The sequence below is a fragment of the Macaca nemestrina genome, chromosome 13 (genome assembly GCF_043159975.1).
Source record: "Macaca nemestrina isolate mMacNem1 chromosome 13, mMacNem.hap1, whole genome shotgun sequence".
Classification (NCBI taxonomy): Eukaryota; Metazoa; Chordata; class Mammalia; order Primates; family Cercopithecidae; genus Macaca; species Macaca nemestrina.
The window spans coordinates 122,152,095-122,168,601 of NC_092137.1; the positions used below are offsets into that span (position 1 = coordinate 122,152,095).

The 16,507-nt window shown below is 47.1% G+C and overlaps 1 protein-coding gene across 3 annotated transcripts in view; it reads right to left on the reverse strand.

Annotated features, from left to right (window-relative positions):
• The window catches only part of LOC139355320 (oxaloacetate tautomerase FAHD2B, mitochondrial), a 32,887-nt gene that overhangs the window by 919 nt on the left and 15,461 nt on the right, over window positions 1-16,507 (reverse strand). The window contains exons 1-8 of one of the 3 annotated variants that reach the window (XR_011612156.1): window positions 8,736-8,873; window positions 7,738-7,988; window positions 6,376-6,592; window positions 2,637-2,696; window positions 2,200-2,362; window positions 633-741; window positions 412-499; window positions 131-273 (exon numbers count right to left, since the gene is read on the reverse strand). Coding sequence is in view for 2 of the 3 variants with exons in the window: in XM_011755240.3 (XP_011753542.1) it covers window positions 211-273; window positions 412-499; window positions 633-741; window positions 2,200-2,362; window positions 2,637-2,696; window positions 6,376-6,592; window positions 7,738-7,982 (945 nt within the window). In the remaining variant the exon portion in view is untranslated. Of the gene's footprint in view, window positions 1-37; window positions 274-411; window positions 500-632; window positions 742-2,199; window positions 2,363-2,636; window positions 2,697-6,375; window positions 6,593-7,737; window positions 7,989-8,735; window positions 8,874-16,507 lie in introns of those variants that run through there. The other 2 variants (XM_011755240.3, XM_011755242.3) reach the window with 2 other exon arrangements.

The window sequence follows — 16,507 nt, forward strand, 5'->3', positions numbered from 1 at the left end:
ACAAAGCCCAAAAGAAGACAAACAGCAGAAGCCAAGCTGCTGCTTTGGCCTGACAAATTTATTGAAGAGAGCTCAGTCCTCCTCCCTTCTACCCAGAAGAGGCGGCTTCAGGGCCGGCACCTGCCCATACCTGTCACTGGGCCTTTCCCTGGGCTAGGCTGAGTGGGAGCAGATGCCCCCATCCTATGTCCAGGGCCTGTGCAGGAGCCATCACACCACCTTGTTGATGATGACACCTAGTTCTTCAATCTCACACTGGACTTCATCCCCCTTCTGCAACAGAGCAGGCCATGAGGGTGTCAGCCCTTCCGTCAGACACATGCACATCCACACAAGCCTGTACTTCTCAGGTCTGAGCCAAGCCTGCCAGGCCTTCGGGGCCCTTGCTCTCTTTCCTTTTCGCTAACCTACCTTGAGAAAGACAGGAGGTTTCCTGAATACACCGACACCTGGGGGGGTCCCAGTCAGGATGACATCCCCTGGGTAAAAGGTGACAAACCTGGAGCAAAGCCAGAGGACCTGGTGAGACCAGGGGCTGGCTGAGGTGGTCACAGCCAAGGGTGGAGGGCTCAGCTCAGCCTCCACATGTGGGCGGATGGAGTGGGACTGGCAGGACAGGCCCTGGCACTCACTGGGAGACCCAGGCTATCAGGTCCTCCGTCTTGAATACCATCTGGTTGGTGTTGCTGCTCTGGACCACTTCCCCGTTCACTCGGCAGCAGATCTTTAAGTTGTGTGGATCTGAAATGCAAAGATGGTACCTTGGGGTTATCCCTTTCCCCCCTCAAGCCCCCCAGTATTTCATAAACACAACTGTAGTGGAGCTTTGTGACTTGCCAGGTGAAAGGGCTTTGTGCCCACATTGACTCAGTGCTCTATGTTTGAACTTTCTGTATAGACATTGGCCATTTCAGGCCTCCCTGCATCCCTGCCAAGAGCACCAGGCAGTAGTCACAGGGCTGAGTTGAGAGGATGTTCCAGACTCTGAAGAGGGAGAGAAAAATGGCTCAGGTTTTTGCTTTGAAAAAAAAAGGGCATCTGTCTACAGCATAGGATGACACCTGTAGATACAAAAATGTCTCCTGGGCAGGGCCAAGCCTGGTGCTCACGCCTGTAATCACAGCACTCTGGGAGGTCAAAGCAGGCAAGGACTGATTAAGCTCAGGAGTTCAAAACCAGGCTGGGGAACTTAGTGAGTGCTTGTCTCTATAAAAAATAATAAAAACATTAGCCAGGCATGGTGATGCATGCCTGTAGTCCCAGCGACTCAGGAGGCTGAGGCGGGAGGATCGCTTGAACCCTGGATATTGAGGCTTCAGTGAGCTGAGATTGGGCCACTGCACTCCTGCCTTGGTGACACAGTAAGACCATTCCAAAAGAAAAGAAAAGAAAAAAAAATCCAAAAGAAAACAAATACAGAAAAAAGACTTAGCATCTATAAAGCAGTGAGGTAATGGTTCTAGCAGGGACATTAAAGCCTTGTGTACTGGATGCTGGCAGGGGATGGATTAGTGTAAGAACATCCTGGCTAACCAGCACTTTCAACTGTTGGTGGTGGTCTTAGTGTTCTACCCCCCTTAAGTAGAGCAGCTGAAACACAATTTAACTTTACTGAGGACTCTGCATGGGGTGCTGTGAGGTAATGGGGTCTTTGGCATCCTGGCATGGCTGGCCCACATGGACACCTCCCCCCATCCACCTCCACCACAGTTGTGGGCGGCTGTGTTAAGAGGCTGCGCTCTGCCCTCTGGGGCACTGCCCCCGTCCTGGCGCTGTCTCCTCACTGTGTGTGGTCGGTGCTGTTCTGTTTCCACAATGGCTGAGTGAGTCACACGGGCTCTCATGTCCTGTACTGTGGGAGATGCCAGGGCCTTGTGATAACTATGCTCCATGATGCTCAACTTAGATTGTTTCAGATGGCGGCAGCCACAGGAAGCCTGATCCACCCATCAGCTCAGTGTTGTCATTTACTTCCTGCAGTTTCACATCCTCTGCAGTTGTGTTCCCTCTAGGGGGCTTGGGAAGGAAGCCCATGGGAGAACTCATGGCTGAGGGTAAGAGACTTGGCCTGTGTAGAGTCAGCACTGAAAGGGTGGCCAGGGAGGGCAGGCACCGCATGTACCTGAACCCACACTCCTCCCTGGAATGCTGTTCATCTGTGCAATGGTAGGTACAAGGGGGCAGGGTCCAGGGACCTACCTGCTACACTGTCCTTGGTCACCAAGGCAGGGCCCAGAGGGCAGAAGGTGTCGAAGGTTTTCCCCAGCAGCCACTGTTTCCCATTGCGTGTCGTTAGCCAGTCACGAGCACTCACGTCATGAGCCACAGTGAAGCCGGCCACGTGGGCCATGGCATCTGTGGCCTATGGGGCAGGGGATGTGGCCATACAGGAGGTTAGATCACGGGTGACACCAACACCTTTGGTAAAGGATCTCTAAGCTGTTATCCCGTGTTAGTAATCAGAGACAGCCAAAGGTGGGTGAAGGGCAAGGCAGTGTCAGGGAGCAAGGAGGCTGACCGCTTCCCAGGGTCAGGGACAGCTGGCACCGTGTGTTGGTGAGAGGTCAGCACTGGGAGAAGCAGGAGCTGGGGCCTCTGCTACACTCTGGCCTGGGAGCCCCACCTTTCCACCTCACCTTGATGTGCTTGCCTTTCTTTCCAATGACCACGGCCAGCTCTGCTTCCCAATCTACTTCCTGTAGGGTGGGAGAGGAACAGTGAGCTGCAGTGACTTCGGGGCCCGTTGTCCATGCTGAGAGGCTGCACACGGTGCTGAAGGGCCTGGACCTTTGTCATTAGGGCTTGGGTGCCAGCCCATGTTTGCCATCACCACGAAGCAGAGCCAAGTGAATGACAAGGGAGCTGTGACTTGTAGACCCATACATTTTGGGCAGTGGCAGACAGCATCACGGGATGCAGGCACAGGTCCTGTCCCCACTGTGACTGCAGAAGAGCAACACATGTCCAGCGCACTGAGTGTAAAAGTTACTCTGGATACTTTTAACAAAGAATAAACACGAAGTAATATCCTCTAGCAATATGTAACCTTACTGTGTGTCAGGCAATATTCTAAATGCTATAATGTTATTAACTCATTTTAGTAAGAAAAAGATTGACATCCCACAAAGGACTTGAGTAAGCAATTCACAAAAAGGCAATGGACATGGCCAGAAAACATGAAAATATGCTCAGCCTCTCCCATAATCCATAAAATACAACTACAAAATAGATATAATTTGGCCTTTAAAATTGGCAGCTCTTTCTGATAACCAGTTGGTATGAGTACACGTGACACCCAGATGCTGGTCTCTTAATTACACTCCCCATTAAGAAGCACCGGGTTCCTCGGGGAAATGGCTAATTCCAGGTCCAAGACAGACAGTACATGATAAGCCTAGAACATCTTGGTCAAAAAGCTAGGATATACAAAAAGTGACGGGAATGGAGCCAACTTGAAGGCCCCTCACTGGCCAAACTGAGGTCACCTAAAGAATGTAAATGACGAATTACAAACAATTGAGTAAAAACAAAAATCATGAATTCACAGTGATATTGAAGACGCAGGAATAAAAAGAGGAGAGGCAGCTTTTCTTCATAGAAGAATGCCAGCCAATAAAAACAAGGCATGATTGAGAAGAGTCATTGATCTTGGTCGGGCGTGGTGGCTCACGCCTGTCATCCCAGCACTGCAGGAGGCTGAGGCGGGCGGATCACCTGAGGTGAGGAGTCAAGACCAGCCTAGTCAACATGGTGAAACCCTGTCTCTACTAAAAATACAAAAATTAGCCAGGTGTGGTGGTACACGCCTGTAATCCCAGCTACTCGGGATGCCAAGGCAGGAGAATCACTTGAACCCAGGAGGCAGAGGTTGCAGTGAGCTGAGATCATGCCACCGCACTCCAACCTGCACAACAGAGCGAGACTCCATCTCAAAAAAAAAAAAAAAAAAAGGTCATTGTCCTCTAACCCCCAATGCAATAATGGATTCAGTCAGGATGACCACAGGATCCCTGGATAAGAAGATGGGGCAGTAAGATAGTTATGTGATCTCAAACTACCACTCATAGACTGCTTATTAATTACAAAAATGGAAATGCATCTTCCCAATGGAGGGACCTAGTCAATGTCAGCTAAACCAAGTGGTCAAATTCTGGGACCACTGACATGAGCCTCCCAGTGGGATGCAATGGGAAATGTATAACATCTTCTTTGTAGACCTCTTGATAAAAATGCTTACCCTGACACTAATCATGAAGAAACGACCAGACAAACCTAGGCTGTGAAACATGCTATGAGACAACTGGATTCTTCAAGGAAAGGGCAGGGAGCATGTTTGAGATCAGGATTTGGCGAACTATGGCCAGCTCACCGTCTGCTGTAACAGTTTGAATGGAAACCCACCATTCATTTCTGTATCATCCCTGGTGGTTTTCACACTACAAGAGCAGAGTTGAATTGCTGCAAAAGAGACCATCTGACACTCAAAGCCTAATATTTACTAATTGGCCCTTGATATGGTTTAGCTGTTTCCCTACCCAAATCTCATCTTGTAGCTCCCATAATTCCAACATATCGTGGGAAGCCCTGGTGGGAGATGACTGAATCCTGGGGGCGGGTCTTTCCTGCACTGTTCTCACAACAGTGAATGGGTCTCACGAGAGCTGACGGTTTTAAAAATGAGAGTCTCTCTGCACAAGCTCTTTTCTGCCTGCTGCTATCCGCATAAGATGTGACTTGCTCCTCTTTACCTTCCACCATGATAGGCTTCCCCAGCCACATGGAACTGTAAGTCCAATTAAACCTCTTTATTTTGTAAATGACCCAGTCTCAGATATGTCTATCAGCAGCATGAACACAGACTCATACAGCCCTTTAAGTAAAAGTCTATGGAACCATGTTCTAGGTTAAAACTACTAAAGAGATATAACTGAATACAGTGTGTGGCCTTAGTTGATCACAGAGCAACAAAGTAACCAAATTAAAAGTCATCTTTGTGGCAACTAGGTTTCATGTTAAATATTATTCAAGTTAATTTTCTTGGCCTTGATAATGGTATGGTCATGCAAGCCACTGTCCTTATAAGATGTCTATTTAAGCTTTTATGACTAAATTGTCTTAATATTTGTAATGTGTTTTCAAAGGTCTCCTTCACCCCATCCATGCAAAAAATAAAGAAAAATGTGTTTGCCACGTGGAGGGCAGGGAGAGGGCAAGGGAGAGAAAGCAAATACAGCAAAATATTTACAGTGAAACCAGGTGAAAAGTATATGAGCATTCACTGTATTATGTTTTCAGCTTTTCTACAATTTCCAAGACATTTCTAAAATAAAAATTTGAGAGAAAAAGTAACTAGTATTAGTAAGGGTATATACGCTATTGATGGAAGTGTAAGTTGCTTTTACAATTTGCTTAAAGGACAGTTGGGAGATTTTCTTAAAAGTTTTGAAATACTGCCTATAGTTTGATATATTCAAATCCTAAGAGTTTATTCAAAGGAAATACTAAGGCAAGGTGTGGTGGCTCACACCTGTAATCCCAGCACTTTGGGAGGCTGAGGTGGGCAGATCACAAGGCCAGGAGATTGAGACCATCCTGGCCAACATGGTAAAACTCCATCTCTACTAAAAATAGAAAAACTAGCTAGGTGTGGTGGCATGCGCCTTTAGTCCCAGCTACTCAGGAGGCTGAAGCAGGAGAATCACTTGAACCTAGGAGGTGGAGGTTGCAGTGAACCAAGATAGCACCACTGCACTCCAGCCTGGCAACAGAGCAAGACTCCATCTCAAAAATTAAAAAAAAAACAAAAAAGGAAGTAATAATGTATTAATGAACATGCAAAGTCTTTTCTACATAAGGATGTTCATTGCGACATTTATTTATAGAAGCCAAAACCTGGAAACAGTATCCAGCAGTAAGGTACTCAGGAATATAAACTACCCTGTACAACACAAAACTCCGTGGTAACCTAAATATGTCAGGGAGAATATTTAATGGCATGAAAAAATGCTCTTGATGGAGTCTTAAGTAAAAGATAAGTGTATGTACAGTATAAACATATGCAGGAGTGGAGAAACACTGGGAAGACAGACAGAAAAACATTAATATTGCAAGCCCTGGGCAGTGGGACTGCGGTGACGTAATTTTTAAATGTTTGTCTCTATTTTTCCTACAGTGAAGGTGTATTGCTTTTGTAATCAGGAAAACACGCACATTAACTTTTTTTCCCAAGGCCACCGTTATTACTGACTGTATAATCCCCTAGAGTTTCTGCTGAATGTACTACTGAGCAAGAGCTGGCTCCAGCAGGCTGAACACTGAGCTCAGAACGCCCTTGCGATGGCCCAGGGACGAGGGAGGGCGTGGGGAGGCACTGACCTGGCTCTCTGGTGGGAGGACCACCTCATCATAGGGCCCCACGATGGAGCTGGCAAACTTGCTGAAGATGATGGGCTCCTTGGGCACGGGCACGTTCTGTTCTTTGCAGTGGTCCGCATAATTCATGCCCACACACACCACCTTATCTGGCCGTGTGACTGGAGCCAGGAAGGTTACCTCCGACCGTGGGAGAACTGGCAACTGAGCAGCCAAGGCTCTGTAGAGACCACAGCAGGTGAGACGGTCTGGCTGGGAACAGGTCAGCAATCCCGGCAGGTTGGGCAGATCCTGCAGCAGCTACAGGTTTTGCTTTTTGAAATGTATTTCCTAGCTCTATCAACCATCGGAGTCAGTATGAAAATCAAGCCGAGCTATCGTCCTTTGATACCAGAGCAGGGCTTTTATTTTTCCAGTGTTGATTTCCTCTCCCGCTTCGGTAACTCATGTCCATGTAAAAGACACAAACTGGAATACACAGAAAGGCCTCCCGTTCCCCTTCTGGTTCCCCTGTTCCCCTGGCTCTTCGCAGCTACTCTATGGATATTCTTCTCCCAGCCTTTTGTATGCAAATGAAAGCACCAATCTTTACACTTTTGACAAAAACAACTGGTTTTGGAGATCTCTCCTTAACAATATGTAACAATACATAGAGGGCGTCCTCTTTATTGCTTGTGGCTGCATGTTACTGCTGTATAGAGATATACCCAAGTCCCTAATGAGGGACATGGAGGTTTCTCATCTTTGCGGAATATGGCAATATGGGAACATACTGTTAATACTGTGAGCCGTGAAACATTTGTATTTTTTCCTATTTTAATAGATGAAAACGACATCTTAACGTGTTTTTAATTTATTGTTCATCGGCTCCTTAGACAAGATTCTGTAGGGGTCCAGGCTTCAGGGACGCTCTCACCTAATCTAGTCCAAACCCAGGAACTGTCTTGTAAAAAACCTCCCTGCAGTCATCTCCTTGTAGGAGCTGGGAGTCTCTATCACTCCCCCAGCTGCATAAGATGCCTTTTAGGACCCCCTGGCCCAGACCCGTCAGTCAGTCCAGGACTTCATTCCCAGAGGAGGCAGTGTGATGAAATAGAGAGTCCTGGTTCCAGCACCAAATGTATGGCCTTGAAATTGTTAATCCCCTCCCCTAGGCCTCAGTTTTCTCCTCTGAAAACTGAAGATGTTATTACATAAGATTTCTAAGAATCTTTTAAGAGAACAGGTGAGAAATAAAAGGTGGGGTTACTCTGCTCCCTTGCCAAAGAGCTACCTGCTGGTGCTGTTTCCCAGAACGGGAATGAGGTGGGAGGGTGCGGGGGGACCAGGGCAGCTGCTTCAGGGCGATGCTGCCCACTTACTTACCTTCTTGCCACTGAGAGGGTGGCCTCTCCCTGCTCTAGGAACTGTGTCATCGTCTTCGGGAGTGTGGGGTCAAAGGCATTGAGGTTGATAACCCCTCCACCATTCCCTGTCTCCAGGCCCAAGTGAGGCCCCACCAGGTGGGGTGCCTGGAACTGTACTAGTCTCATGTCTCTGGAGGGTTGAAAGGGCCACTTCTGAGCCTGCAGCAGAGCTGTGAGCAGCCTTCTTCTACCAGACACCAGCATCAGAGCCTGCAGAGAAAAACGCAGGATCCAGGAGACGAGGATCCCAGAGCCATCATCAGGATCCCTGAAATTCCTAGGACTATAGCCCAAGGCCCTTTTCCCCATCAACAGTTCTCTGCATACCACATGGGAAGTGGTCCAGGCTTGTATTTTATCCTGCTATACTTCATAAGATGAAAGTACAGGCGCCCTCTGGCTGTTGCCTCAGGGACAAGGCTGGTTACCAGCGCTCCAAGAGAACCCCAGGCCCCACTGCCTGTTCCCTTCCCAGGTGACACACACATGCAGGTTCATTCCAACCTGACAGCGGTCCCCTCAGGGAGCGCGCCCTCCCTTTACAGAAGGGGACACTGAGACTTAAAGGGATGACGTCAGGTGCCCAAGGTACCAGTCAGAAAGTGGCCCTGGGGTTTCTGCAACAACCACTAAGTCACACGGCCCGAGTTCAGTCCAACTCTGCAAGAGTCTGTAAGCAAAGGGGCGACGACATGAGGTGGAAACAGTAGCCTGAAACGTGGGTGTGCACGTCGGATCCCATCCGTCCACTCGCCTGGAAACCTCCAGTTTCCCCATATGCCCAGCTTCGTCTCCAGCAGTTAGTGGGGCCTCACACGGGTCCGCCCCGTCCGTACGGTCGGAAGCAGCCTGGGACCTAGTTCCAGCTCTGCCCTCCGCGGGAGGCCTGCGCCAGGGACACCCTTCCGACCTAACCCAGACCCTCTTGCTCAGCCCATTTTCCCCTAACAGGTCTACCTGGCGGCGGAAGCCGGTCCTCCTGCGCTGAGTTAGGGCTCGCGGGGCCGGAGGTCAAGGGCGGCGGGCGCCTGAGCACTGGCACCAGTGACCGCAGCCAGCGGGGGAACTACAGCCGCGGCGAACCCAGGGCCGCTCGGCGCGCGCTCCAGAGAGAAGCGGGCGCGTCCGATGACGTCACAGGCAATGGCCACCGGCAGGGCGCCAATCCCTGAAGCGCGGGCCAAGCGCGGGCCCAGCGCGGGGCGGGCGGCTCCGGGCGTGTTCGGGCTCCAGGCACAGCCCAGCGCCTGCCGCGTCTTCTGGAGACGGTGGTTCTCGGAGCGACTCTGCACTTGCCCGAGCCCGAGAGTGGGCGCTGCCCGAACGTTTGTCCCTGGGCGCTTCGCTGGCCTCATCCAGTCTGGGCCTGTTCTGGGCCTGGCGCCGGTCCCGTCTTCCCATCGGTGGGGAAAGTGGTGGAGGAGACCGAGGCAGGTGCTGGGTGGCGGAGAATGATTTGTGGCTTCTGATTCTGACGGGTGTGGTTGAGGAGGGGAGGGATGACTGCCCCCGTTTTATCTACGGGGAGCCTGGCGCCAGAGCTGTTTTCCCAGAGTGACAGGCGGTGAGCAGTGGAGCTGGCGCTCCTGACGCCGAAGCCCGGCGTTTCCCAGCCACTCTCGGCAGCGCCGCTGGGCGCAGGTGGGGAAGCGGGGAAACGGGGCTCCTTCCCCTGCAGAGGGCGGGCGTGCAGGGAGCCGCGGACGAACTCCACAGACAGCCATAGCTCGGCTCTTCAGCTGCCGGCTTTGAAGAGTGTGAGGGGCTGTGGGCAAGAGGCCCTCCCATTACTCAAGGACCAGATCGTCAAGAGCTTGACTTGTCCCACGAAGGAGTCTGGACCTTGTGTAAGTGCACAGGAGACCGCTGGAAGGTCCTCACTGGCGTGCCATGGCCCGACTTCTATTTGAGAAGTTTTTCTCTGGCCACTCGTCTAAGGAAAGGTGTCTGGGTGGGTGGTGCAGGTGAGAACAATGGTGCTGTGGTGGGTGGCGAAGGTGAGTGTTCAGAGATGTTCAGGAGGAAGAACTGACAGCTCTGGATGACAGGAGGTGGAAGTGAGAAGGAAGGAGGTACAAGGCCGACTCATGGGTCTCTAGCCCGGTAGGTGCAGGGCCGTTCATGGAGACGGGGCTTCTGGAGGAGCAGCGGGTCTGGGGAGAGGATGGTGAGCTCCGATTTGCATGGGACATCGAAAGGGCATTGAACGGTGGGCAGTCGGAGCCATGGGTCTGGAGCTTGGGACTTCGGCCTAGCTTGCAGAAGGTAACCACAGATAGAGAAATGGAACCTGTGTCTGGGCGCGGTGGCTCACGCCTGTAATCCCAGCTCTTTGGGAGGCCGAGGCGGGCAGATGACGAGGTCAGGAGATAGAGACCATCCTGGCTAACACAGTGAGACCCCGTCTCTACTAAAAATAAAAATAAAGTAGCCGGGCATGTTGGTGGACACCTGTCGGGAGGCTGAGGCAGGAGGAGAATGGTGTGAACCTGAGAGGCGGAGCTGATAGCGCCACTGCACTCCAGCCTGGGCGACAGAGGGAGACTCCGTCTCAAAAAAAAAAAAAAAGAAAAGAAATGGAACCTATGGGGGTGGCTGTGATCAGGGGGATGCACTGCACTGAGGAGAACCTGGCACAACTGTTTCACTAAGCCGTAGCTCCCAAAGGGTTTCTGAAAAGCTAAGGTGCAGCCTGGAAGAAAATATGTGCAAAGGCTGTATTTGATAAAAGACTTGTATCTAGAATGTAGAAAGAACACTTAAAAATCAATAGATAAAATCAAACAATTCAGTTTTTTAAATGGACAAAATATTTGAACAGACAGTTCACCAAAGAAGATACACAGAAAATTAGGACATGGAAAGATGCTCAACATCATTAATCATTAAGGATATGCAGATACAAGCACAATGTGACACCTTCTCACACCTATACCTACGAGAATGGACAAAGAAGACTGATTATAAAAAGTATTGGCAAGAATGTGGAGGACCTGGGATTCCTGTACACTGCTGATGGGATTATAAAATAGTACCACCAGGATCGAAAACCATTTGGCAGTGTATGAAGAGAGTTAAACATACACCTACCGTATGATCTAGCCATTTCAATCCTGACTCTTCACAGTACTGAATTTTATCTTAGCCCTTTGCTCCTAGACATAGTGAAGGTTAAGGAATCCCTCCACTCTTTTGTTCCAGAAAACACCCTACTGGAAAGAGCCAGTGACTTCCCATATAACTTGGATAAGAATCCCAGATGCTCCCTTGTTTATCTCTGACCAGGCCAGACACAGACCCTCTAAATTCCCAGTCTTGGCATTATAAATGATTAACTGGACTGCTTGTCCCCACAGATCAATAAGAACAAAATACCTGTAACCAAACTTTGGTTCAGATTCTCTCCTCCAAGCCCCTGAGCTTTGGCCCAACCGCAGCTTGTGCCAACCCACAGCCCTCCTGAGGGTCCCTCCTGAGAACAGGCTGTCTGCAGGGTAAGACCTGCTCAATGGTGACCCTCTTGCTCAGCCCACTTTCCCATAACAGTTCTTTTAGCCAGGTTTACGCTTCCCTATACAAGATCAGCCCTTTGCCTAACCTCTGAGACACTTGAGGATCATATCGTCAGACTGTTTCCCTATTGTAATAGTCCCCCCCACACCCCACAACAATCCTTTTTAATAAATTCTCTTTTTACAGAATCCAGATTTATATTTTTGTTTGATAGTAATTACATGAGAAATAAAAAAATATGCTCATGCAAAGATGTATACAGAAATGTTCACAGCAGGCCTTTTGTCAAGTCTCCAAACTGGAAACCACCTGGTTTTCCATTAACAGGTGAATGTGTAAACACTGTGTGGCCACACTAGGGAATACTCAGCAATAAAAAGGGCAAATTGTTGATGCAGCATGGATCTATGTCAAGATAATTATTCAGAGTGAGAAAGGGTAGATTAAAAATGAGTACACATGGAATTATTTCCTTTGGATATAGTATCCTTGGGGGATATATTCAAAGACCCCTAGCGGATGCGTGTAACTGCCATAGTGCCAAACACTACATAAGCCATGTCTTTTCCTACACATACCTGCCAGTGATCAAATTTAATCTAGGTGAAGTTAATCTGGTGCTACACGGTTGCTGTCAATCAGAATACGTTTCTGTTGACATCTTCCACTCACAAATCTCATGCTTTTTCTACCCTACCCAAGCACTTCTCACACACTGTAGACTTAACTTTTCCATTTTGAGGTGCAACAGCAAAACTGGCACAAATTTCTTTTTCCTTTTTCACAATTTCATGGATAGAAGATTCTTTCTGTAGATCTTAGCAACTTCATTATGTGATTTTGTTTTCCTGGCAGCTTGAGAGGGGCACATGTTAGCAAGAAGGAGCACAGCCTCCCTGCCAGGTGCTCTGTCCTGCGTGTACCCTGGGCTAGACACACCCTCCTCTGGCTTGCTGTGGTCTTGCTTCACCCTGCCATGCAGGGGCTCCATCCACAGCCCTCTGTCCAGTGGCACTCAGGGTCTGCTTACATTTTTTCAGGGACAGGGAGCTCACTGCTGTGTGGGCGGCTGGGCCCAGTACTTTATGGGGAGGGGGAGAATGGAAGGCAACACTGTCTTTAAGTGTCATCACTGTCCTGGGCACATTGAGCAGCCCAGGTAACAACGTGCCCTTGGTGTTCCCTATGGCTGGGTAGTCCTTCCTGTCAGAATGTGCTTCCCGTGACAACCAGAAGCCTGTGACTCCTAGCTGGTAGAAATGTCATCTGCTTGCCCCTGGAGCTGTGCAGAGCACATCTTGTCCTGCATTTTCTAAAATGTTTGAATAAAACCAGCGTGTCATTCCTCTGCTGCCTCTCCCCTAGTTCCCTTGCCTTCCTTAGACCTCAGATCGTTCTGATAATCTCCTTGGGGTAGATTCAGTGACTGTTGGTCATCATCAGCTGTGCCTCTTCCTGCTGGAGGATGGGGTGTTTGCATCTAGCTGAACTATGGCCTTGCCATGAGAATTGTTTTGGCCGATGCTATGTGTGTAGGAGCATCATAAGCCCCTTACAAGGCTTCTGTAAAAGCCAGCCTGTGTTTGTCATGTCTCTTTTCCCTCTGCTACTAGATGGAATGCTCTAAATAAAAACCAGACTCTGTCAGCTTGTGTCCCAGAGTTAAAACGACATGGATTGAGCCACAGCCAACTCACATTGGATGTGGAATGTGAGGGAGATGGCACTGAGAGTTGGGAGTCTTTTGTTATTGCAGCAAAACTCAGCCCATCCTGATACGACTCATTTGCCAAAGTCTCTTAGAAACTGGGATATCTCACCTTAAGAAGATGCGAATGGTCTGGAGTAGGATAGTATGCCCAATTCCTTGTCCAGAGATGATGGAAACATCTATGAATTCAGCATCTTCTACAGAAGCACATCATTTGAGTGCAGCCCATTCCCTACGTACATGAACAGCTGGCAGAAAATGACTTTCTCATTCTTCACGTAAGCAAAACAGCATCTGCACCTGAAGAGACCACTTGCCCTTCACTGGCATTAAATTTCATCCTACTGACTCTGACCTATTTCCCTAGGCTGTAGGACTAACTTTTTGAACATTGTATTATGAAATTTTCAAACATACAAAAAAGTTGAAAAAAAAAGTACAATGAAAACCTGTATACTCACCACCTAGACCTTACAATTTACATTTTACTGTAGTTGCTTTATCACATGTCTATCTATCCTTCCACCTGTCTATCAATCCATCTTGTCTTTTGATGACTTTCAAAGTGAGTTATAGACATCAGTACATTTTTCCTGCCCCCCCTCAAACATTTCAACATGCATACATTGGCTAAAGTTCAATATTTGTTTGTTTTTAGGTGTATACAGAGGTCTAGCTGTCCTGTTCCATCCAAAAGGGGAAATCCAAGAAGCACTTGTGAAGTTAACATTTCAGAGACAGAGGATCACTAAAAGGCTGAGCCCTAATCATAGGACTGTGATCACTCTTCTGCCCTTTGCCACCTTACTATGACATTATTAAAGGGCCTACTAACTGCAGTTCCTCTTACCCAGTACATCATGTCTGATATCAAGAAAAAATTACAAGTCATACTAAAAGGCAAAACACAAAGTTTGAAGAAAAAGAGACAGCGTCAGACCCAGACTCAGATATGGCAGGAATGTTACACTTATCAGACTGGGAATTTAAAACAACTACAACTAATATGCTAAGGGCTCTAATGAATAAAGTAGACAGCATGCAAGAACCTGTTAAGCAGAGAGATGGAAATCCAAAGAAAGAATAAAAAGACTAGAGATCAGAAACACTGTTACAGTGATGAAAAATGCCTTTGATAGGCCCATGAGTATACCAGACATGGTTGAAGAAAGAATCTCTAACCTTGAGGATATATCAGTAGAAACTTCCAGGACAGAAAAGCAAAGAACAAAGAGACTGAAAAAGTGAAATGGACTATTCAAGGACTGTGCAACAACTACAGAAAAAATAAATAAATAAAAAACATACACATAATGAGGATGCAAGAAAGAGAAGAGAAACAAAGAGAAGAGAAAGAAACAGGAATAGTATTTAAAACAATAATAGCCTGAGTAACATAGGGAGACCTCATCTCTACAAAAAAATTAAAAAATTAGCTGGGCATGGTGCACACCTCTGGTCCCATCTACTCAGTGGGGTGAGGTGAAAGGATCATATAAGCCTGGGAGGTCAAGTCTGCAGTGAGCCATGATTGCACCACTGCACTCCAGCCTGGGTGACAGAGTGAGACCGTGTCTCAAAAAATAAATAAATCGATGTGGTGGCACACACCTGTAGTCCCAGCTAATCGGGAGGCTGAGGCAGGATGATAGCTTGAGTCAGTACAGGAGTTCCAGGCTGCAGCACACTATGCCGCCTGGGTGTCTGCACTAAGTTTGGCATTAGTATGGTGACTTCTGGGGAACGGGGGACCACCAGGTTGCCTAACAGAGGGGTGAATTGGCCCAGGTCAGAAATGGAGCAGGTCAAAATTCCCTTGCCGATCACATCTGTGGAAGGTTCCAGCCTGAGCAACGTAGCCAGACATCACCTTTTAAATAAATCAACCACAACAACAAATGACAGAGATTTTCACCAAATTAATATCAGGCACCAAACCATAGATCCAGGAAGCTCTGTGAACACCAAGCAGAATAAATGCTAAAAGAACCCCACCCAGGCATAGCATATTCAAACTAGAAAAATCAAAGATAAATACAACACTACTGGAGGCCAAGGCAGTTTGATCAGATGCCAAGATGGATATATCACTTGAGGTCAGGAGTTCGAGACCAGCCTGGCCAACATGGCAAAACCTCATCCCTACTAAAAACACAAAAATTAGCTGGACATAGTGGTGGGCACCTGTAATCCCAGCTACTTGGGAGGCAGAGACAGGAGAATCGCTTGAACCCAGGAGGTGAAGGTGGCAGTGAACTGAGATTGTACCTCTGTACTGCAGCCTGGTGACAGAGCGAGACTCTGTTCCAAACAAACAAATAAAAACAAAACAAAACAACTGAAAAAAAGCCAGAAGAAAAAGCCACCTTACCTACAGGGAGCAAAGAGAAGGATAACATCTGCCTTCTCAGAAACCATGCAAATAAGAAGAGTATGAAGTTAAATATTCAACATCTTGAGAGAGAAGAAATAAACAACCTGTAATTCTGTACCCTGCAAAATTATTCCTCAAAACTGAAGAAATACAGACTTTCTCAGACAAACAAAAATTGAGGAAATCTATTGTCAGTACACATGCCTTGTAAGAAATATTGAAAGTTCTTCAAAGAAAAACATACAAGTCAGAAACTTGGATCTATATAAAGAAAGAGAGCACTGAAGAAGGAATGAGTGAAGATAAAATAGAAACTGTTATTTTTTAAAATTCTGAATTGATCTAACAGATAACCATGTTCAAAATAATAATAGCAACAACGTATTCAATTATATATTCATATATGTGTATATATATCCACAGAAACATATATACTTAAGTATGCTTATGTATAAGTGAAATGAATGACAGTAGTGATATAAGAGATAGGAGGCAGGAATTGGGATTATTTTGTTATTATAAGGTGCTTGGTACAAGCCATGAAGTAGTATATGGTATTTGAAAGTGGACTTGCATTAGTTGTAGATGTATATTACAAATCTAAGGAAAACACTAAAAGAAGTGAAAAACATAAGAAGAAAGGTATTTGTTTTAAAGAAATTGTCTTCATCCACTTGGGCTGCTATAACAAAATACTTTAGACTGCATAATTTATAAATAAGAGAAATTTATTTTCATAGTTCTGGAGGCTGAGAAGTCCAAGATCAAGGCAATAGCAGGTTTGGTGTCTGATAAGGGCTCACTCCCTGTTTCCAAGATGGCACGTTCTTGCTGTGTCCTTGCGTGGTGGAAAAGATGAATAGCCCCCTGTCACCTATTTCATTAAAGCACTAATCCATTAATGAAGGCTCCACCCTTATGACTTAATCACCTCCTAAGGGCCTTACTTCTTATATTCGTGATTAAATTTCAACATATGAATTTTGGGGGAACATATTCAGACCATAGCAGAAATATGCAGACAATTTATTTATTTTTTTGGTCATATAAAATGCTGAATTAAAATCACAAAAGGCAAAAAAAAAAAGAGTGGAAGACAAAAATATAGGAACAAATAACAAGGCAACAAAT